This window comes from Oncorhynchus mykiss, chromosome Y, assembly GCF_013265735.2.
Source record: "Oncorhynchus mykiss isolate Arlee chromosome Y, USDA_OmykA_1.1, whole genome shotgun sequence".
Classification (NCBI taxonomy): Eukaryota; Metazoa; Chordata; class Actinopteri; order Salmoniformes; family Salmonidae; genus Oncorhynchus; species Oncorhynchus mykiss.
The window spans coordinates 14,832,455-14,855,065 of record NC_048593.1 but is presented as its reverse complement, the minus strand read 5'-3'; the positions used below and the strand labels follow the sequence as shown (position 1 = coordinate 14,855,065).

Sequence of the window (22,611 nt, the reverse complement as noted above, 5' to 3'; positions counted from 1 at the left end):
GTTGAGATGTTTCTACAACTTGATTGTAGTCCAACGTGGTAAATTCAATTGATTGGACATGTTTTGGAAATGCGCACACACCTGCCTATATAAGGTCTCACAGTTGACAGTGCATGTCAGTGCAAAAACCAAACCATGAGGTTGAAGGAATTGTACATAGAGCTCCGAGACAGGATTGTGTCGGCATGGATCTGGGGAAGGATACCAAACGATTTCTGCAGCATTGAAGGTCCCCAAGAACACAGTGGCCTTCATCCTTCTTAAATTGAAGAAGTTTAGAACCACCAAGATAATTCCTATAGCTGGCCGCCCAGCCAAACTAAGCAATAGCGGAGAAGGGCCTTGGTCAGGGAGATGACCAGTGGTCACTCTCTTATGGTCACTCTTACAGAGCTTCAGGGTTCCTCTGTGGAGATGGTTGCCCTTCTGGAAGGTTCTCCCGTCTCTGCAGCACTCCACCAATCAGGCCTTCATGGTGGAGTGGCCAGACGAAAGCCACTCCTCGGTAAAAGGCACATGACAGGGGTGGTGGTGGCAGCATCAGGCTTGTGGGGATGTTTTTCAGCGGCAGGAACTGGGAGACTAGTCATGATCGAGGCAAAGATGAACGGAGCAAAGTACAGAGCGATCCTTGATGAAAACCTGCTCCAGAGTGCTCAGGACTCTGACTGGGGTGATGGTTCACCTTCCAAGAGGACAATGACCCTAAGCATACAGCCAGGACAACGCAGGAGTGGCTTCGGGACAAGTCTCTGAATATCGTTGAGTGGCCCAGCCAGAGCCCGGGCTTGAAACCGATCGAACATCTCTGGAGAGACCTGAAAATAGCTATGCAGCAACGCTCCCCATCCAAACTGACAGAGCTTGAGAGGATTTTCAGAGAAGAATGGAAGAAACTCCCAAGTTACAGGTGTGCCAAGCTTCTAGCGTCATACCCAAGAAGACTCGAGGCTGTAATCACTGCCAAAGGTGCTTCAACAAAGTACTGAGTAAAGGGTGTGAAGACTTATGTAAATGTGATATATCTGTTTTTTTATATGTACATTTGCAATCTCAAAAATCTGTTTTTGTTTTGTCATTATGGGCTATTGTGTGTAGATTGACGAGAAAAAAACAATGTAATCCATTTTAGAATAAGGTTGTAAAGTAACAAAATGTGGAAAAAGTCAAGGGGTCTGAATACTTTCCAAATGCACTGTAAATGGATTAGTACACAGCGAGCAGGCACATACAGTAGTAGTGTGCTGGTAGCTGTTGGTTTACCTGCACCCGCCAGGAATGGCTAATAATCCATCCACAGCCGACCAACTATGTGATAAAGTGAAAATCTGAGTCCCAACCCTAACCCGCTATTATAGAAAATGCACTGTAAGGTACTGTCAGAGACTGCAGAATGTTTTTATTGACAGGGGGTGTAGGATTTATTTTGCCTGATTTAGATATGTTTCTGCTTATAATTTGTATAATCTATAATTACATTTCATGCAGCTCCTCTTCTGTCCTCGTATGTTGCCCTAGAAGACTAAATTAACCCTTGCTCACCAGGCCGTCATAAATCGATAGAATGAGTGCTTCAATCTAGTTGATATCGGTAAAGTTCTCTGTCATCTCTGCTTCTTTCGTGGTGCAAAGACGTTTAGGGACTGAGGAGAAAATACAAAAGCAAACTTTTTTTTTAAATAAAACTGCAAAGATTTTCTGTGCAAAATGTTTAAATAACATCAGTTTGACAGGTTGTAAGGAAATAGAAAGCTCTGAAAACGACCCAACATGTTTTTGATAAGATTTCGGTTCAGCTTGGGTGCATATTCTATGTGGATGACATGCTATTAGCTTTTATGATGCTGATAAAGATAGCACCTCTACAGACGGTATATTACTGCACATTTGTGTTCTCTTAAGACGCTGGAAGAAAATCATATTTCTCCACTCTTGTTCCAGAGAGAACATTTTGCCTACATTTGGTGTATCATTCATTTTACCGCAAGTAATGCTTAATTCTGCAGGAGTTCATATTAAGGCTATGTAAGAGGTTATAGACCTACAGTCAGTGTCCAGATTTCCGTATCCATTTAACCCATCAGTACAGTAGGCTACAGGTCCCCTTGACGTGCCATAGGTCAATATGACTTCCCCGTCATGTGACAGTTGAATTTGTACAGCGCCTCACAATCATCACACTTAACGTACAGTAGCTGGCACTGCTATCGTCCTCTTTTACCACTTCACCAAATCTTTCCTAAACATTACTGTTCTGGCCCTCCCTTCTCTTTATTTTCAGCTCTACATTTCACAGCTTTTCTCTTATTGAATTCAACTCTGACATTGTCTTTTTTTGCCTCTTTAGTTCCCAGAAGCATTTGGTGATTGGAGTGAAGGCTATTTGGCTCATGTACAGTTAGGCCCTAAAGCTTAGGCTTATGCACTAATGCCACATAACCTACAAAAAAAATGAAAGAGAACCTCAATGTAGCCTGTAGTTAGAACTTGCGTAAGAATGATACATTCATGGATTTTTTTTTATGGGACTGCGGGTTATGAGTTAACCCGCACATCACTAACATACAGTGCATATAGAAAGTTAGCCGCTAGCGGGACAACTTCCGGGGAAACTGGAGGGTGCGCAATTCAAATAAATAATCATAAATATTATGGATTTTAAACATTTATGTACATGTGTCTTATTTTGGCTGAAAGATTAAATTCTTGCTAATCTAACAGCACTGTTTGATTAACAGTAGCTATTACTGTGAAAACATGCTATGCGATTGTTTGAGGATGGCGCCCCACATCAAAATATTTGTCTAATGTTTCATGCATTCACAAATAACGATGAAATATTCACTTACTTTTTGATAATCTTCATCTGATTTGTCATCCGAATGGTCCCAACTATAATATGTAGTGTCGTTTTTGTTAGATAAAATCCTTCTTTATATCCCAAAAAGTACATTTAGTTGGCGCCATTGATTTGAGTAATCCACTCGTTCAACATGTAGAGAAAGGAATCTGAAAATCTACCCCTAAACTTTGTTTCAACAAGTCAAAATATGTTTCTATTTACTCCTCAGATATCCTAAAATGTAATCAAACTATAATATTTCTTACGGAAAGAACTATGTTCAATAGGGAAATGATTTTAGCAGGTGCGTAATGTCTTCATGTCGCACGCAAACACGATTTTCCAAGACTGTCCTTCTGCTAAAACTGATATTTCTTATTTGTTTTTGAAGTTACAAGCCTGAAACCTTGAACATATACTGCTGACACCCTGTGGAAGCCATAGGAATAGCATCCAGGGAGCTAATTTTCTTACTCTTGCATTTCTAAGAGGATGGTCTCTCCAAAAAGAAGTTTGAATTGTTTTTTTCTTTGGATTTTCTTCTTTCATATCTATTGTGTTACAATCTCCTACATTATTTGAATGTTTCTACAAACTTCAGTGTTTTCTTTCCAACGGTACCAATTATACGCATATCCAGGCTTCAGGGCCTGAGCTATAGGCAGTTTACTTTGGGCACGTCATTCAGACAGGAAGTGGAGAAAAAAGGGGCCTAGCCCAGCCCTAAGAAGTTTAAAAAATATATATATATCTATGTATATATATAGATATATTTTACCCCTACAGGGCTACACAACCTACTCCACATTTTCAAAGTGAATGAATATTTAACACAAAAAAATTACAAATGAAATATCATAATTGGAAGTCTCCGTCCCCTGAGTTAATACTTGGTGGAAGCACCTTTGGCAGCTGGGAATCATTTGGAATAAGATTTGACCAACTTTGCACAATTTTTAGGGCAACATACACTGAGTGTATAAAACATTAGGAACACCTTCATAATATTGAGTTGCACCCCTTTTGCCCTCAGAACAGCCTCAATTCGTTGGGGCATGGACTCTTCAAGATGTCAACAGTGTTTCACAGGGATGCTGGCCCATGTTGACTCCAATGCTTCCCACAGTTGTCAAGTTGGCTGGATGTTCTTTGGGTGGTGGACCATTCTTTATACACACAGGAAACTGTTGAGCATGAAAGCAGCGTTGCAGTTATTCATACCGGTGCTCCTGGCACCTACTACCATACACCAGTCAAAGGCACTTCAACTTTTTGTCTTGTACATTCACCCTCTGAATGGCACAGATACACAATCCATGTCTCAATTGGCTTAAAAATCATTGTTTTGCCTGTTTTCTCCCCTTCATCTACACTGATTGAAGTAGAGTGAACAAGTGGCATCAATAAGGCATAACTTTCACCTGTTAATAAGTCTGTTATTGAAACAGCAGGTGTTCCTAATGTTTTGTATACTCTGTGTATATCCATTTGTTTTTGTCAATTTGCTCAAGCTCATTACATTTGCTTGGTAGTAATTGATTGACATCAATATTCTTTTAAAGCATATTTAGGGCAAAACTGAGACTAGACCACTCAACATCTCTTGGAAAGCCATTCTGGCATGTCTTTACCTGGACTTTGCTCCTTTCATATTTATTTTGATCCCCAGTCCTTGCCGATGACGAGCATCAAATCAAATGTTATGCATCACATACACGTGTTTTAGCAGATGTTATTGCGGGTGTAGCGAAATGCTTGTGTTTCTGTCTCCAACAGTGCAGTAATATTAAACAAGTAATATCTAAAATACACACAATCTAAAGTAAAAGAATGGAATGAAGAATATATAAATATTTAGATGAGCAATTTCAGAGTGACAGACTAAGATACAGTAGAATAGTATAGAATACAGTAAATACATATGAGATGAGTAATGCAAAATATGTGAAGATTATTAAAGTCACTAGTGTTCCAATTATTAAAGTGGCCAGTCATTTCAAGTCTATGTATATAGGGCAACAGCCTCTGTGCTAGTGATGGCTGTTTAACAGTCTGATGGCCTTGAGATAGAAGCTGTTTTTCGGTCTCGTTCCCAGCTTTGATGCACCTGTACTGACCTCGCATACCCATAACATGATGCTGCCACCCTGATACTTGGAAATACTCAAGAATCAACAACATTGCATTCACTCCGTTACTGGCCTGTATGACAAAGTGAAAAGAAAGAAGCCTGTGTTTAAAATATAAAAAATCCAATCCAAATGATCCATTCTGTTTGCAACAAGGCTGTTAAGTAATACTGCAAGACATCACAGCAAATAATGTAACGTTTTTGCCTAAACTACAGGGTTGGGTCAAATCCAACAACACAGAGTGAAACCCTATTTTATTTTCAAGTATTGTGTTGGCAGCACCATGTTATGTTATATCCTTGTCATCGGCAGGGACTGGGGAGTTTGTCAGGATCAAAACTAATATGAAAGGAGTTTGAGGAAAACCCGCCTCAGTTTTCTGAAAACCTAATCCTGGGGTGGTTGTATTTTTCAGCAAGACAATTCTACACATTTTAATGCCAAAGACATGCCAAGAGGTGTTGAGTGGTCTACTCTCAATCCTGACTTAAATATGATTAAAAATCAGAGACGAGGTTTAAATATTGCTGTCCGTCAATGATTCCCAACCTAATGCTTGAGCAATTTTGACATAAACAATGGCTGTATGTTGCCCTAAGAGTTGTGCAAAGTTGGTAGAACCAAATGATTCACAGCTGTAATTGCTGCCAAAGGTGCTTCCACCAATTATCTCGGGGATGGAGATTTATCCAATTATGTCAGTCATATTTTTTATTATTTTTTTAAACATTTTCTCTAACTTTCGTTCACTTTGAAAATGTGGAGTAGGTTGTGTAGATCTGTAGGGATTTTTTTATTTATTTAATCCCTTTTCAGATTTAATTTTAAGGCAGCAAAATGTCAAGGGTGTGTAGGCTTTCTATAGGCACTGTGCATACACACTCACACATAATACTCAATAATTAACTCGTCATACATTTTCTATGCATGTTTTGTATTCGATCTCTGTACGGAGATGGCGGCAATTATTTTTTTTAAGGATTTCTAAGTAACCCTGCAGAATGGCAGGGTAATCCTTTGATGCTGCTGTTGTGGTTGACTATTCCCAGTTCCTTAGCTCAACATCAATCTCTTTCTCTCCCTCTCTTTCTGCAGAAGTATGCACAAGCTCACCCAGTTGGAGAGGCTGGACTTGGGGAGTAACGAGTTCACTGAAGTGGTGAGTGTCTCTCTGTCCTGCCCTCGGCTGAACCTCAGTCCTCTAAAGTCATTGGCTTCCTGAATGGTTGTAAATGAATTGAGCTCTCATTTCTCTCCCTTTCTGTCCCTCTCTCTGTGTCTCTCGCTCTCCCCACTCTTTCTTTCCATCCACGCTTTGTCTCACTGTCTCTCCCGACTCTCTTTCCCTCTCTTGCCCCTACCCCCAGCCTGAGGTATTGGAGCAGCTCACTGGAATCAAAGAGCTGTGGATGGATGGAAACAGACTGACGTTCCTACCAGGGGTAAGATGATAAACTGCCATTCAACTCCCCACAGGCTTATTCTTCCTGTGCACCTTCACACCGTCTGTCCTGTCCTACATACAGTATGGTGGTAAAACATTCCCCAGAGACACAAACTGTGTGTTAACTCAAAACTGTTAAAGCCAACACAGTACGATATTATTAAAGACGTTTTGCTCCCTGTCCAACGTCATAAGAGTCATGTCGCTAATGACGGATCCACAGACCAATTAATCTGTTGCTTCGACGTCATTGTGTGATCCAAACAATTGTTTTGCTGTGGCTCGTCGTCATCAGTACGTGTTGCGTAATGCCTCTCGCTCTTTTTCGCTCATGGAAATGGCTAGCTTGTTTGATAAATAGGTCATAATTAAAACATTAGCGCGCCGCAAGCATTTCGACAGCAACCCCGTAATCACAGGCTCTCCCTAGATTAGGATTACTGAATACTGCCTGGCCTCACTGTAGAACATTATTAAAGAATGCCTCATAAACCATGCCTAGGAATGCTGTGATGTACACTGCATTTCACTGCGCTAGTGTTTGTTATAATGACATTGAAATGACTGTTTAATTAAGAAACCAAACGCTCATCAAAACACGGCAGCCAGACCATTCTTTCTCCTTTCCTTTTGTCTTATGTTCATTTCCATGAAAGCAGGCTTATATTAGGTTGTACTTTTGTCGATCTGTTTGTTTGTACACGTGTGTGTGTGTGTGTGTGTGTACACGTTTGACTATACTTCTGAGTACCAGAAGTCCTCACAATAATAGTAAACCAACAAAAATGATTTGAAGTGAGGACATTTAGCTTTTTTATGCTTCAGGGTTTGGGATAATGGGAATCAATATTTGGTCCCCTAAAGTCCCCAAGTATTGTAAGACATAGCTGTGTGTGTGTGTGTGTGTGTGTGTGTGTGTGTGTGTACTCACGCATGTTTCTGTTCTCCAGAGGCTGGGCACTCTGAAGCAGCTGTCCTACCTGGACGTGTCCAAGAACAACCTGGAGATGGTGGACGAGCAGATCTGTGGCTGTGAGAGCCTGCAGGACCTGCTGCTCTCCAACAACGCACTCACACAGCTGCCCGGATCCATAGGTGAGTGGCTACACACACAGACTGTATATACCCACAGACCGAAAGATGGACAAAGACCAACAGATAGACCGGCATGAATACACAAAGTGCCCATCTCTTTACCTCGTGATAAAGGCTGTATGACGAAGCCCAGTGACCAGACCATGGGGCCTCTGCCATGCCCTTGTTAATGTGTGTCTAATGGACGTCGTTGGTTGTTATTCTGGGGCGAAGAGGAATACTGGCTTTAATTGAATCTCATTCTGGAATGAATGACTCACCTGGATGCATATTGAAGAAGTGGACTTCCAGAAGCATGATTCTTCACCAAAGCAGTTTTCTGTTCCAGCCGCCATTTTTTAATTTATATGGTGATATGGTTTGAACATCTAAATATATGATAACATTTTACGGGGATATGTGTTTATGGCAGCCCTCTTGGAATTTTATGTCTAAGCATTCCAGCTCTCATTCTGATGGGAGATACTTTGCTTTCCCATTAAAATAAGATGAAGCAAATGCGTACAGCTGGATTCAGTAAGCAATTTATTAAGCCCCAAGCGATGGCCGTAAAGCCAGTTACAGTATTGTTGCTGGTATTAATTATTAATCTGTTGCATTACTGTAATGCATACTCTTTTGGTGATCTAGCTGAGAATCAGAATCAATTTGTGTGTGCACTGCAGCAGTGTGCTGTTACCTAATGTATTATTTTATCTTTATCTCGCTCGTCCTACCGCCCTCTTATTCACTCTCTACCCCTCTTTTCTCTTTCTTCCTCCTTCCCTCCCTCTTCTCCCTCCTCCTCTTCCTCCTTCCATCTCTCCCTCCCTCTCAGGCTCCCTGAAGAAACTAACCGCTCTGAAAGTGGATGAGAACCAGCTCATGTATCTTCCCGACTCTGTCGGAGGGTGAGTACTACTACTGCCATAGTTTTAAAACAACCAGACCCATCCTGATTGGTTCACATTGATTGTAGAGGTTGAGGCGTTACTCCCAATGATTTAGGTGATTGAACAAATCCTGACTGCTCTATTGTGGATGGGTGCAATGGTAATCCCTGACCCCAGGAACCTCCTAAAACCATATTGACAGATTAAAGCCGCCGTTTAAGTCTGCTTCGCCAATACTCAACTACTTACGACAGGTTAGGCCAGTTGTTGGCAGTTGACTGCTGTTTCCTGGTAACACGGAAGTCAATACAGGCTGGGACTTGACCAAGTTTAGATTTGACCTCTGTGGAAGAAAAGGAAAAGCCGCACACTCTAATTTACCAATGTAAGACTTGAACTCTGACTATAGACGTGATCATCTGTATGGAGCAACAAAGACAAATTACATTATTATTTTAAACCATCAACATAGTATGTGTGGTAGCCAAATTGTGTTTAAAGATCTTGGCAACTTGGTTTATAATTTTTCTGTATTTTTGACATTTCTCTTTTCTCTTTTTCCCCTTCTGGTCCATTTTTGTTTTTGTTTCCCAACATTGCCAATTAGTATGTTATCTTGTATTTCCTGGTCCAGGATTAGGAAAAGTTTCTTGGCGGGATTATAAATAAGTGAATGCAAGGGGAACCGTGGTTTAATCCCAAACCAGGATTGTAAAGCAAACTGATTAAATGCATTTAATCTTGTATTTAATTGAATTTTCTTTAGATCTTGAATTGTGTTTGATGTCCTACACTCTTGTTTGTCCCTGGTCTTGACTTCTGAGCAGGGGAATCAGATTCCTCATTTTACTTGGTTGGAATAGAGCAGGTATTCCCAAACTGGGTTATGTGCAATGCTGTCGGGGGTACGCCAAATACAAATGTGATTCACACAATTATTATTCATTTTTTCCCTTCACGTTTTCAAACAGTATATTTATTTTATCCAACGGGGCTATACATTTGGATGAGGTATTTTTCTGGCCTGAGTAGTCTCGTTTCACTGCCCAAAATAAAATGAAACCATCTAGTGTTCAGCGAAGTAACAATACAATGTCAGGTCTATGTCAAATAATTAACATCCAATCACATGAACCGTTACTCTCTCACGGGAAACCTTCACTCTTGCTCAGACATTCAGAAACAAAACATGACCATTTGTAAAAAATAAGCCACAAGTTTTCTGAGCGAGAATGAAGACAACTTTCGAGTAGTAAGACATGTATAAAAGCAACAGATAACATTATTAGGCAGGGGCTAGAAGCGTCTTTTATGGTGAGCTACTGAGTGGCTAGGACAGGCAAGCCCCTTACTATTGTGGAGGACTTCATTCTTCCTGCTGCTGTGGATATGGCTGGGACAATGCTTGGGGGAAAAGGCCCCAAAAAAACTATACAGACAATGCCTTCATCAAACAACGCTGTTTCACGACACATCACTGACATGGCAGGAGATGTTTTGAAACTATTACTGCTTATTATTACAAGCCAGTGAATTATATGCATTACAGCTGGGTGACAGGGCCTGGCACAGCTCCTGGTATACGTCCGTTGCGTTTATGGGGGGTCTATTAAGGAAGACCTCCTCTTCCGCAAACCACTGGAAACCAGGACAACGTGAGAGGATATTTTTTAAAGTACTGGACAGCTTTGTGACATCAAATGGACTTTGGTGGTCAAGATGTGTTGATATCTGTACTGATGGATGTGTTGGTATCTGTACTGATGGATGTGTTGGTATCTGTACTGATGGATGTGTTGGTATCTGTACTGATGGTGCAAAAGCCATGACAGGGAGACATAGTGGAGTGGTAACGCGCATGCAAGCAGTTACTCCCTGACTCAAGCTGACGGACAATGTCAAATGTGGTACAGCGAAACATCTGAGTGAGCTGGGTGCGCAACTATGCAGGTAATTTCATTAAACAGATGACACAAACAACTGGATTTGTTATCCCTTTCATGCCCTGCCTCTGTCCACTTACTGATATCTGAACAACAGAGCCTCATCTAAATTGCAACAAGTGGTTCTTTGAAAATGGAATTTATTCAGAAGTCACTGCCAGATTTCTGGATGGGGCTGCGCTCAGAGTTTCTTGGCAAATCGTGCTGTTAAGACACTGATGCCTTTTGCAACCACGTACCTATGTGAGAGTGGGTTCTCGTCCCTCACTAGCATGAAAACTAAATACAGGCACAGACTGTGTGGAAAATGATTTAAGACAGACTCTCTCCAATACAACCTAACATTGCAGAGTTATGTGCATCCTTTCAAGCACACCCTGCTCGTTAACACGTGGTGAGTTATTCACCATTTTCGATAAACAAATAAGGTTTTATATGTAAGATGGCTAAATAAAGTGCAAAATGATTGGTTATTATTATTTGTGCCCTGGTCCTATAAGAGCTCTTTGTCACTTCCCATGAGCCGGGTTGTGACAAAAACTCACACGTTTTAATAAATGTATAGTGTATGTGTGTGGCAGGCTTACAATGATGGCAAAAAACAACATTTGAGAGTGATCATGATGCTAGAGGGGGTACGCAGCTGGAGATTGAAAGTTTTAAGGGGTACAGGACTATAAAAAGTTTGGGAACCACTGCATAGAGAATATAGGGAATGATAGTACTAGAACACAAGTTGTTCTCCTCTATCAGCTATTTTTATCCCACAGCCTTTGGTGACTGGCCAGCAAGCAGCAGGTCCCTCTTACTTTGCCTTTGGAAAAGCATGCATTTACATTTTTCATAGCGCAGAAATCCCCAGCTGCGTATGCAGCCTTTTCTCCTAGCTTCTCTGTTTTCAATAGAACTTTATTGTCCGTTTTTCTGCGAAATGAGATTTCTGCCTTTTCCCAACCCATGCATGCGTACACACATACTGAGGCACAGGGTCAGCTGCAGCAGGACACGTACTCAAAGCATGCGCTGACCAGCTGTTCACTGACATTTTCAACCTCTCCCTGACCCAGTCTGTAATACGTTCATGTTTCAAGCAGTCCCCAAGAGCACCACGGTAACCTGTCTAAATGACTATCACCCCGTAGCACTCACATCTGTAGCCATGAAATGGTTGCAAAGGCTGGTCATGGCTCACATCAACACCATCATCCTAGACACCCTGGACCCACTCCAATTCACATACCGCCCCAACAGATCCACAGATAACGCAACCTCTATTGCACTCCACACTGCCCTCTCCCACCTGGACAAGAGGAACACCTGTGTGAGAATGCTGTTCATTGACTACAGCTCAGTGTTCAACACCATAGTGCCCTCCAAGATCATCACTAAGCTCAGGGCCCTGGGGCTAAACACCTCCATCAGCAACTGGATCCTGGACTTCCTGATGGGCCGCCCCCAGGTGGTGAGGGTAGGCAAAAACACATCCGCCACGCTGACCCTCAACACGGGGGGGTCGCTCAGGGATGCATGCTTAGTCCCCTCCTGTACTCCCTGTTCACCTAACACTATTATTAAGTTTCCTGACGACATGCCGGTGGTAAAGCCTGATCACCAACGATGATGTGGCAGCCTATAGGGAGGAGGTCAGTGCCCTGGCAGTGTGGGGCCAGGACAACATTTCCCTCAGCAAGGCCAGGACAACATTTCCCTCAGCAAGGCAAAGGAACTGATTGTGGACTACAGAAAACTGAGGGATGAGCATGCCCCCATCCACATCGACGGGCCTGTAGATGGTCGAGAGCTTCAAGGTCAAGAGCTTCAAGTTCCTCGGTGTCCACATCATTAAGGAATTAACATGGTCCACACACACCAACACTATTGTGAAGACACGACAACACCTCTTCCCCCTCAAGAGGCTGGAAGGGTTTTTGGCATGGTGGGTCATCAGATCCTGAAAAAGTTCTACAGATGCACCATTGAGAGGATCTTGACTGGCTGCATCACCACTTGGTATGACAACTGCTTGGTATCCGACCGCAAGGCGGAGTACATCACTGGGGCCGAGTTCCCTGCCATCGGGGCTGCAGTTAGCCTTGGGGTTTGAGCGTTGGGCCAGTAACCGAAAGGTTGCTAGATCGAATCACCGAGCTGTCAAGGTAAAAATCTGTCGTTCTGCCCCTGAACAAGGCAGTTAACCCACCGTTCCTAGGCCGTCATTGTAAACGAGAATTTGTTTTTATCTGACTTGCCTCGTTAAATAAAGTTTCAATATAAAACAATCCATGACCTCTATACCAGACCTCTATACCAGGAACTACAGCAACCCAAGTCAGACAGTTCTCTCTGCTACTTCGTGTGAAGCGGCATTAAATACAGCAAGACTTGAACCAAAAAGACCCTGAACAGCTTCTACCCACAAGCCGTAAGACTACTAAATAGTTAAACAAACCTGGAGTATCTGCATTGACCCGTTTTTTTGACTCATACGCTGCTGCTACTGTTTATCTATCCTGTTGCCTTGTCACTTTACCCCGAGCTACAGTACCAGTCAAAAGTTTGGACACGCCTACTCATCCCAGGGTTTTTCATTATTTGTACTATTTTCTACATTGTAAAACTAACTATGAAATAACACACATGGAGTCATGTAGTGACCAAAAAAGTGTTGAAAAATCTAAATATATTTTATATTCTTCAAAGTAGCCACCCTTTGCCTTGATGATAGCTTTGCACACTCTTGGCAGTTTTGATGTCTTCACTATTATTCTACAATGTAGAAAATAATTTACAAATGTTAAAAAAAAAACTTGAATGAGTAGGTGTGTCCAAGCTTTTGACTGATACTGTGGATGTACATATCTACCTAAATTTCCTCATACCCCTGCACATCGACTCGGTACTGGTACCCCATGTTTCAGGTTTTCGCCTGCCAAATCAGTTCTGTTATACTCACAGACACTATTTTAACAGTTTTTGAAACTTTAGAGTGTTTTCTATCCAAATATACCAGTTATATGCATATCCAATCTTCTGGGCCCGAGTAGCAGGCCGTTAATTTGGGCATGCTTTTCATCCGAAATTCTGAATGCTCCCCCAACCCTAGAGAATGCTGCCCCCAACCCTAGAAAAGTTAAGTAAGCATTTCACTGTTAGTCTACACCTGTTGTTTACGAAGCATATGACAAATACAATTATTTGATTTGATTGCAGCACCCCTGCAATGCCTTCTGGTCTACTGGTGACCAGGGTTCTAAATTAATATTTTTCATTGGTATCACTGGTGCTCCCAAAATTGTAGTTAGTAGCAAATCTTTATTTTAATTGTTTTGAGATAGCCTATATGAAATCTAGCTACTTTTGAAGAACATGTTGTGCTCTAGAAATTAATATGTAACACTGTAAATACTTCAGTTTATTATAAAAGCTCAAATGTTGATGCGAATACCTGTCTTATCATTTTACAAAGTAATTTGTGCAATATAAGTTTCTACATTTGTGTAAAATCACGATTTTTGTTAGCGGCATGCAAGTAGTTTTAGAATGGCACACGACCTGGTTTATGAATGTAAAATGTGGTTTTTATAGGAAGGTTTTTATTTGTTAATATGGATCCGATCCTTTGCCCTGTTTGGGCTAAAAGCCAGCTGTTTTCACTGTAGTAATGGTGCAACCAGGACACTGACGAATCTGCACTTTTTTCCCCTTTAGGGCACTCGGAAACAATGGCACAGCGAAGCCTTATCATTACAACAATTATTATCTGAGAGATATTCTATTGGGTGCACAGTGTTCCCAAAATGAAACTGCTGGTCGCATGGCAACGTTTTTGGTCACATATGCTTACTCTGGCTTTATCTAATGTAGTATAATAAGCGTCTGAAACTAGATATAAAATATGCTTTACAGCCAAGGCTAGACAAGCATTTGTGTAAGTTTATCGATAGCCTAGCATAGCATTTTGTCCAGCTAGCAGCAGGTAACTTAGTCACGGAAATCAGAAAAGCAATCAAATTAAATCGTTTACCTTTGATGAGCTTCGGATGTTTTCACTCACGAGACTCCCAGTTAGATAGCAAATGTTCCTTTTTTCCAAAAATATTATTTTTGTAGGCAAAATAGCTCCGTTTGTTCTTCACGTTTGGCTGAGAAATCGCCCGGAAATTGCAGTCACAAAAACGGCGAAAAATATTCCAAATTAGCTCCATAATATCGACAGAAACATGGCAAACGTTGTTTATAATCAATCCTCAAGGTGTTTTTCAAATATCTATATATTTATATATGGATAATATATCCATCAGGACAATTCGTTTTTCAGTAGGACCGATTGGAGTAATGGCTACCTCTGTATTTTACGTGAGAATCTCTCTGGGAGCATCAGGTGACCACTTGCGCAATGTAGCCGCTTACGGGTATTCTTCAACATAAATGCGTAAAACTACGTCACAATGCTGTAGACACCTTCGGGAATACGGAGAAAGAGTAATCTGGTTGATAGCCCATTCACTGCTCAATTGTGACTCATTGGAACGCAGCGCTTTCAAAACAGGAGGCACTTCCGGACTGGATTTTTCTCAGGCTTTCGCCTGCAACATCAGTTCTGTTATACTCACAGACAATAACCGGAACATCCGGTTGTTGGGACCTCAGCGGAGGCTACTCTGGCTCAACTCCAGCTTAAATTTCACATGTGAAACATCTATCCGCAGACGCAGTATGTCTTTTTTGTATTAATGCTGGAATAAAAACACCATATATATTTAGTGTGTGCTAGCTTGTATGCTAGCATGAAAAAAACAGAATAATGAGAACCAGATAGAGTATGGAAGAGTTTTGGATATAGAGTAACCTCTTCTCCAGCGAGTCTTCCAGTCACAGAATAATCGCTCACTCTTTTTTTCATGAAGGGTCATATGCCATGTAGTGCAGTCCTAGATAGTGATGGTAGCTGAGTCAGTCAGAAATAGAACATTTGACAGGGGATAAAGATTCCAAGGACTGTTGGATAGTTCGAGCCGGAAAAATACCGTTTTATAGGACTTCCCTCACTATGGTATAAAGCTGTCTCCTGTCCCTCATGATAAAATGCCTCTAGAATGAATAAATCAACCAAAGCCCTCTCCACACTAAACACCTATTTTCTCTTCTCCTCTTCCTCTGCCTGTCCTCTTCCTTTCCCTCTGTTTCTTCTTCCTCCTCTTGTTCCACCTCGGTAGGCTGGCAGCCCTGGATGAGCTGGACTGTAGTTTTAACGAGATTGAGGCTCTGCCCTCCTCCATCGGACAGTGTGTCAGCATACGCACCTTCGCAGCTGACCACAACTTCCTCACACAACTGCCCCCAGAGGTGAGCATTGGAGTCCCACGCAGTGTGTTTACGAGTGTCGGTTTGTGTTATTATGTGCACGCTGTGCTGTGTGCTTATGTACAAAACATCAATTGTGTGTGTGTGTTTCACATCAACTTATCGTGTCCGGCCCCAGCTGTGTGCTGATGTCCTATCCCTTTGTCCTATCCCTCTTATCTGCACATCACTCAGATGGGCAGCTGGAAGAGTGCCACCGTGTTGTTCCTGCACTCCAACAAGCTGGAGTCTCTGCCCGAGGAGATGGGAGACATGACCAAGCTCAAGGTCATCAACCTCAGTGACAACAAGTGAGTCTAGCCTCCTGTCTCTACTCCTCCCGTCTCAGCCGGGTGGCAGTCCAGTCAGATTGTTGATGCATTCTGGAAAGCAGCCAGATAGGCAGGAGACCAGTGTTGATGGGGCCTCTTTTATTGAGAAAGTCTGTCATTCTTCATCACACAATCTTATCCAGGTTCGGCGCAACTCTCCCATGTCACATCCCCCCTGTACTCCTGTTTGGGCCCTCGTCACCACCATCTCAACCCGCAACACTCCTTATCCCAGCTAAGATGGGGGAACGTTAATCACATAAAACATGGATTACAAATGAGTATAGGCATTGTTGAAAATATGACTGCATTGCAAATTAATCTGTAGTACTAGTGGGGAGGAGGCAGCACATTTGTCAGGGTTGAATGGAGAGTCACAGACGCTGCAGGAGAGGCTACGCATATGCTCTAAACCCCCCTCCCCCAGGGAGGCGTCACACATTTCCACACACAGTATTTACTTTACTTAGCCTGGTTCACATGCAGCTGAAATGGAGATGTTTATGAATAAAACAAATGGTTGAACATCCATATGTGGTACCATGGCAAAAGCCCAAGCTTCACAGCATCACGTTAACCCAATCTTTAATCCGTGGAACTTGACGACACAATGTATTACGGCAACTTTCGCTTATGTTGTTGCTGTGAACATCACTCAAATCAATCTGATCTCCTCTAACTTTTCCCATTGGTTCTGGTGTTCTCAGAGGGTTTTCATTGGAGCACTCGAACAGTCGAAATACCAGTTTAACGCAGTAGTTAAAATGGGTACCGGTCTACCAGCTGCTCCCTTTATTGTGCAAAGCCACTCTACTGTTGCCACATGGTGCCTTGTAAAACATGTCCATCCAGCTTATCGGAACCAGCGCTGGCACCAGAGCAATCTCTCTCTGCTGCGTCCGCCACCAAAGTGGATTATATAAGGCGCTGAAGAAACACACACGTGTGTGTGTCAACAATGGAGAAAAAAATAATCAGAATGCATTCCCCCACTTTGCACACACTTACCCAAACTCCCGGAGACCCTGGAAGTAAATCAGTGGTGAATAATGATACAGGAGTTAAAGCCTTGAACCAGGAAGATAACGTTTGGACCAGGAAGATTGAGTGGATTGATTTCAGACACTCACAAAACCTCCATCAGGAAGGAATAGGGGTTATTTCCAGGTGTTTTTCCAGGCATGGCCACAGACGCACTAGCCGCTCCAGTCCTCTCACTGCCAGCAGCACTAAATAGATTTTACCATGACTCAGCAGTAACCCTGTAACCTGCTGTAAATGAGTTCCTATCCTCCAGTTTTTACAGCGAGAAAGAGACCTGTTTATTACCCCAGGACCACTTATTTCTCATTCCCACTTTGGCCTTGGAGACACATTTGACACAGCACCTGTTTCCTACCTGTTCAAGATGTAATCAAATCAAGCTTTATTTATACAGCATATTTCAGACATGGAATGCAACTCGATGTGCACTTTAAAAAGTTATCCTGTAGACGTTAGACAATAGCACTTAAAGATTTGGGGCATTATTAATATCGGATAGCAGTATCTGTACAATTAAGTGTGGTTTAAATTAAGTTGTTATGGATGCGTAATATTACAGCCTATTCTCTAAATAGTGCTTTTCGTTGCCAGTTGATATCTGTCCCATATCTTTCTCAGGTCGGTAATGTGCAGGGTGACTTTAACTGTAATTCTTTCTCTGTTTGTGTCTCCAGGTTGAGGAATCTTCCCTACAGCTTCACGAAGCTCAACCAGATGACTGCTATGTGGCTGTCTGAGAACCAGGTGTGTACACAGCCTCTTGGCTTTCACCTCAACTAAGGGTATTTCAGTGCTTTGTGCTGTATTCCATATAGGCTTATTTCTTTACTCGTGGGGAAATCTCTGTTCATTGTTTGTATGGACCATCAAGGTGCTTGTTGTATGACCCTGTTGTTTCAAAAGCCTCCCTGCAGTGTCATGAGAATTGTAATTGAAATCTGTAATTGAATGACACACACACACGCACACGTGGTCTCTGAGATGTTCTCAAACGTGTGGGAGCCAGTGCACTTCCATGTCGCTCTACTTCTCAAACGGCGTAATAAAACATGTCAAACCCCTACAGTAACTCCAGATACCACGCCATGGCATATTTCATCTTGTGATTTTTTACGCCTAACAATCAGCCAATGCTGACGGAGGCATCGATAGCTTTACCCACTGTTACCTCACACACAATGGTGGTCATTGTGGAAAGCATGGCGATTGGTGGTCATTTTCTGGGGCAAGAAAACGAGCGACCCAAGTATAGTGGTGCAACCCGACAGCTCCCGCCAGCCAGCCATGGACTAATCCCGTTGGAAACAGTACAACCCGCCAAAAACTCAGATTAAACGTAATAAAACACTTCCATGGCGTCTAATCCTGCAGACACACCATATGGCACAGAGGGCCTTTCTCCAAAGCTGAAAACTTAAAGCCGCTGACCGTTCGCTGTGCTGAGAAGATTTGACCAGAGAGGGAGAAGCACTCTCTAAAACAAAACAAGCATGTTTTGGTTGAGTGGCTTCCAGTGCGTTCAGAAAGTGTTCGGACCCCTTCCCTTTTTCCACATTTAGTTACGTTACAGCCTTATTCTAAACTAGAACTTATTTACCGAAGTATTCAGACCCTTTGCTATGAGACTTTAAATTGAGCTCGGCTGCATCCTGTTTCCTTTGATCATCCTTGAGATGTTTCTACAACTTGATTGGAGTAAACTTGTGGTAAATTTAAATTGATTGGACATGTTTTGGAAAGGCACACACCTGTCTATATAAGGTCCCACAGTTGACAGCTCATGCATGTCAGAGCAAAAACCAAGCCATGAGGTTGAAGGCATTGTCCATAGAGCTCCGAGACAGGATTGTGCTGAGGCCCAGATCTGGAGAAGAGTACCAAAACATTTCTGCAGCATTGAAGTTCCCCAAGTACATAGTGGCCTCCATCATTCTTAAATGGAAGAAGTTTGGAACCACGGCCAAACTGAGCAATCTGGGGAGAAGGGACTTGGTCAGGGAGGTGACCAAGAAGCCAGTGGTCATTCTGACAGAGCTCTAGAGTTTGTTGTCCTTCTAGAAGGTTCTCCCATCTCTGCAACACTCCACCAATCAGGCATTTATGGTAGTGGCCAGATGGAAGCCACTCCTCAATAAAAGGCACATGACAGCCCGCTTGGAGTTTGCCAAAAGGTACCTAAAGACTCTGATCATGAGAAACTAGATTCTGAACTAAACGTTTTTTAAATACTTTGCTGCAATGACACACTTAGTTATCTAGCCACCTTGTTCCTTTCTTTTAGCATGTGCATCTAGAAAGTACACCATCATGCTTTTGGGATACTTGTCTTTCAGATTCCGCAATGATTCTTTAGTTGTGGACACTACATCACCACACTCCCTCTCTTGCTCTTGGTCATCAAGTCACCTTGATTTAGCACCTGTGTTTTTTTTTATCAGTTTCGTTATGAGAATATTTATTAACTCCATGACAGTAGCTAAAGCAAGGGGCTATAGGAGCACACAAGTAGACTACAAATGCATGCTGGTCCGGGCATGCCCTGAGCTCGTGAAGGGAGCGCTACTGGAGTGAAATTGGAGAGGGCGAGAAGGCCGACACTCCAGCCTTTGGGAATCTCGCTCCACGCTCCAGTCAAATTGGGAACGCTCCGCTCCAACTTCTCTCACATACTGCGGAGACATGAGCGTCTCGTCATTAGATACAAATCTCTGGTGTAAATGGGAAGGTGCAAACAGCACAGAAGGAGCGAAGGAGACGAGACCAAAAAGACAACACAAGAATTAAGGCGCATAAAGGCGCATAAAATGCATAAAGGCGCATAAAAACAAAAAGATGACTTGATTCTTGCGATACAGGCATTTGGAAAATCACGTAAAAACATACATTCAAATAAATGTGATATATTGCCCAGCCCTACTCCTGCCACACTAGATCTCCTCCAAAGAAATACACCTCTGATCATCTCTTAATGTTACTGTCCAAAGGCTTTAGTAGGTTTGGAAACCAAATTAAATGGATGATTTCCACCAGTGAATGTGTGTTACTAGTTACCACAGCCACAACATCATAAATTCCGCCTATTTCTACCATTTCTCTTAAATTGTGATTTTAAACCTAACCTTAACCACACTGCTAATTGTATGCCTAACCTTAAATGAAGACCAAAAATGCAAACGATTGTTTTTACTTTGTGGCTGTGGTAACTTGTGACAACCCCAGTGAATACATATTCAGATTAGATTCCTAATGACTGTCCTCTCCCTTGCTTATTTGACAAACTATTACTTGTCAAGAAATTGCATTTTCCTGACAGTTTTCATAAGCCATAAGGATGTTCAACGTTTACTCTTATAGCACGGTCTTATATTGTCTCTTTCCCCTCCCCCCACAGTCGAAGCCCCTCATCCCTCTGCAGAAGGAGGAGGATCAAGAAACCCACAAGACAGTTCTCACCAACTACATGTTCCCCCAGCAGACCAGGACAGAGGACTGTGAGTACTAGACAACCGAGTCTTAGACTAATACTAAGGCCTACTATCTGTGGGGTAGGCTCTGTTCACTTTTACAATACATCCTACACTAGACAACCTAGACCAGCCCCCCCCCAAAAAAAGTATTAAGGGAGCCCCATATAAAATCCAAGCCCTTTACAAGCTCGATCGAGGCTATATCTGATTTTCAGCACCACGAATAGCAGTCTGATCAAATTACCACAGAATCTGACACAGCGGCTGTCTGAAGAAGTTTCAGGGAGAATTGAATCTCGTGAAAATACTGTAAATATGCTGCAGGAGAGATGTTACTTTTTGATTTATAAACCTACCAACGAAGAAAATATTGTTCTCCAGTGATTTAATTGAAATACCCACATCAAGCCAAGACATTGAATAATGAAACCCAGATACACAACTATTATAATCAAATAGAAGGTTTGATTATAATCAATATTTTATTATACTGTGTAGGGTAGCCCATCCCCCAAAGTGACTCTTTACACTCTATTGAAAAGGTGTTATTGTCTTCTCAGAAAATCAGCCTTCTCTGTGTTGTTCTTGCCATCCTCCATTGTCTAACACCTCTGGGTAGGTTCTGGTGTGGTAACATCCTGAAGGTTAACGCAACAGTAATGCTATTGGTCAACAACTCAAATTTGGAATCCAAGCAACTTTATCAAGGGGTCTTGGATACATTGTCCCTTTGTTCCTGACCTGGTTGAGAGAATGCCAAGAGTGTGCAAAGCTGTCATCAAGGCAAAGGGTGGCTACTTTGCAGAATTATCAAATATATTTTGATTTGTTAAACACTTTTTTAGTTACAACATCATTCTTTATGTGTTATTTCATCGTTTGTCATCTTCACTATTATTCTGCAGTGTATAAAATAGTAAAACATTAAGAGAAACCAGATGCGCATGCGTGTTGCTAACCTAGACTAATACTAAAAAGATCTGCTGTAGGCTCGGTCCTGTTCAAACATCTCGACAATGCATCTCTCCTCGAGGTATTCACGGATCTATATAGTATGTGTTTAGATACACGAATGCCACGTTTCCCCTCCGAATACGTTCATCAATCGAATAGAACTGGGCCACCATCGACGTCAGTCACGGCCTACTCTGAGGAGGAGGACCGTGTAGAAACACTATCCGTTACCACTCCCTCTCTGCATCTGTTACCTTTGGGCACTACCTGTTACCTTGGGCACTACCTGTTACCTGGGGCACTACCTGTTACCTGGGACACTAGGTGTACTGTTACATAGGTTAGCCAGCCTGCTCTCTCTGACCTCCTGTTGGTCGAGGATACTACAGGTTAGATATAAAAAATATATTTTATTTTCTTTAGCTGATTTAGCTTGACATTTTGAACGGGGCTGGGGGGGACAAGGCTTTTGGGACAGTTCCATTTGTTTCCTTGCGCCATGCAAGCTAGATCAAGTGCAAAGAGAAGCAAAAACATAGTGACTTTCTCACCTATTACTTTTGTTTTTATAGTGAACAAGCAGAATCGGTGTTCAGGAGAGCCACAGGTGCTAGCTCTTGGAGGGGAAATAGTGAATCCGTTATCAGTGCACTGCTTTTGCATTACAATTTGTTTTTGTGGCACCCGCCAGATCTACTCAGCCCGTTAATTGGAATGACCAGGGGTTGTCAAAAGTGTTGTGGAAGCCGCATAAGAAATATGAGCCCTTTTCAAGCGCAACAGCGGCAACTTCATATTTTCTGCACCACAAATAGCAGTCGGATCAAATGACCATGAAGTCTGACACAGCGGCTGTCTGGTGAAGTTGCAGGGGAAATTAAATCTCGTGAAAATACTGAAAATATGCTACATGTTATGTTACTTTTGGATTTAAAAACCTACCACTGAAGGAAATATAGTATTCAACAGTGAAATGCTTACTTACATGCCCTTAACCAACAATGCCGTTTTAAGAAAATACCCAAATAAAAAAAGTAAATAACAATAGCGAGGCTATGTACAGGGTGTACCGGTGTTGAGGTAATTAAGGTAATATGTACATGTAAGTAGAGTTATTAAAGTGACTATACATCGATAATAACA

At 42.2% G+C, this 22,611-nt stretch overlaps 1 protein-coding gene across 5 annotated transcripts in view; it reads left to right on the top strand.

The window, feature by feature from the left end:
* Positions 1 to 22,611, top strand: part of LOC110509697 (erbin) — a 128,768-nt gene that overhangs the window by 88,136 nt on the left and 18,021 nt on the right. For all 5 annotated transcript variants that reach the window (XM_036967587.1, XM_036967589.1, XM_036967586.1 and 2 more), the window contains 8 exons: positions 6,070 to 6,133; positions 6,342 to 6,416; positions 7,369 to 7,513; positions 8,331 to 8,403; positions 15,545 to 15,674; positions 15,867 to 15,982; positions 17,722 to 17,791; positions 20,439 to 20,538. In XM_036967587.1, coding sequence (XP_036823482.1) covers positions 6,070 to 6,133; positions 6,342 to 6,416; positions 7,369 to 7,513; positions 8,331 to 8,403; positions 15,545 to 15,674; positions 15,867 to 15,982; positions 17,722 to 17,791; positions 20,439 to 20,538 — 773 coding nt within the window. The remainder of the gene's footprint in view (positions 1 to 6,069; positions 6,134 to 6,341; positions 6,417 to 7,368; positions 7,514 to 8,330; positions 8,404 to 15,544; positions 15,675 to 15,866; positions 15,983 to 17,721; positions 17,792 to 20,438; positions 20,539 to 22,611) is intronic.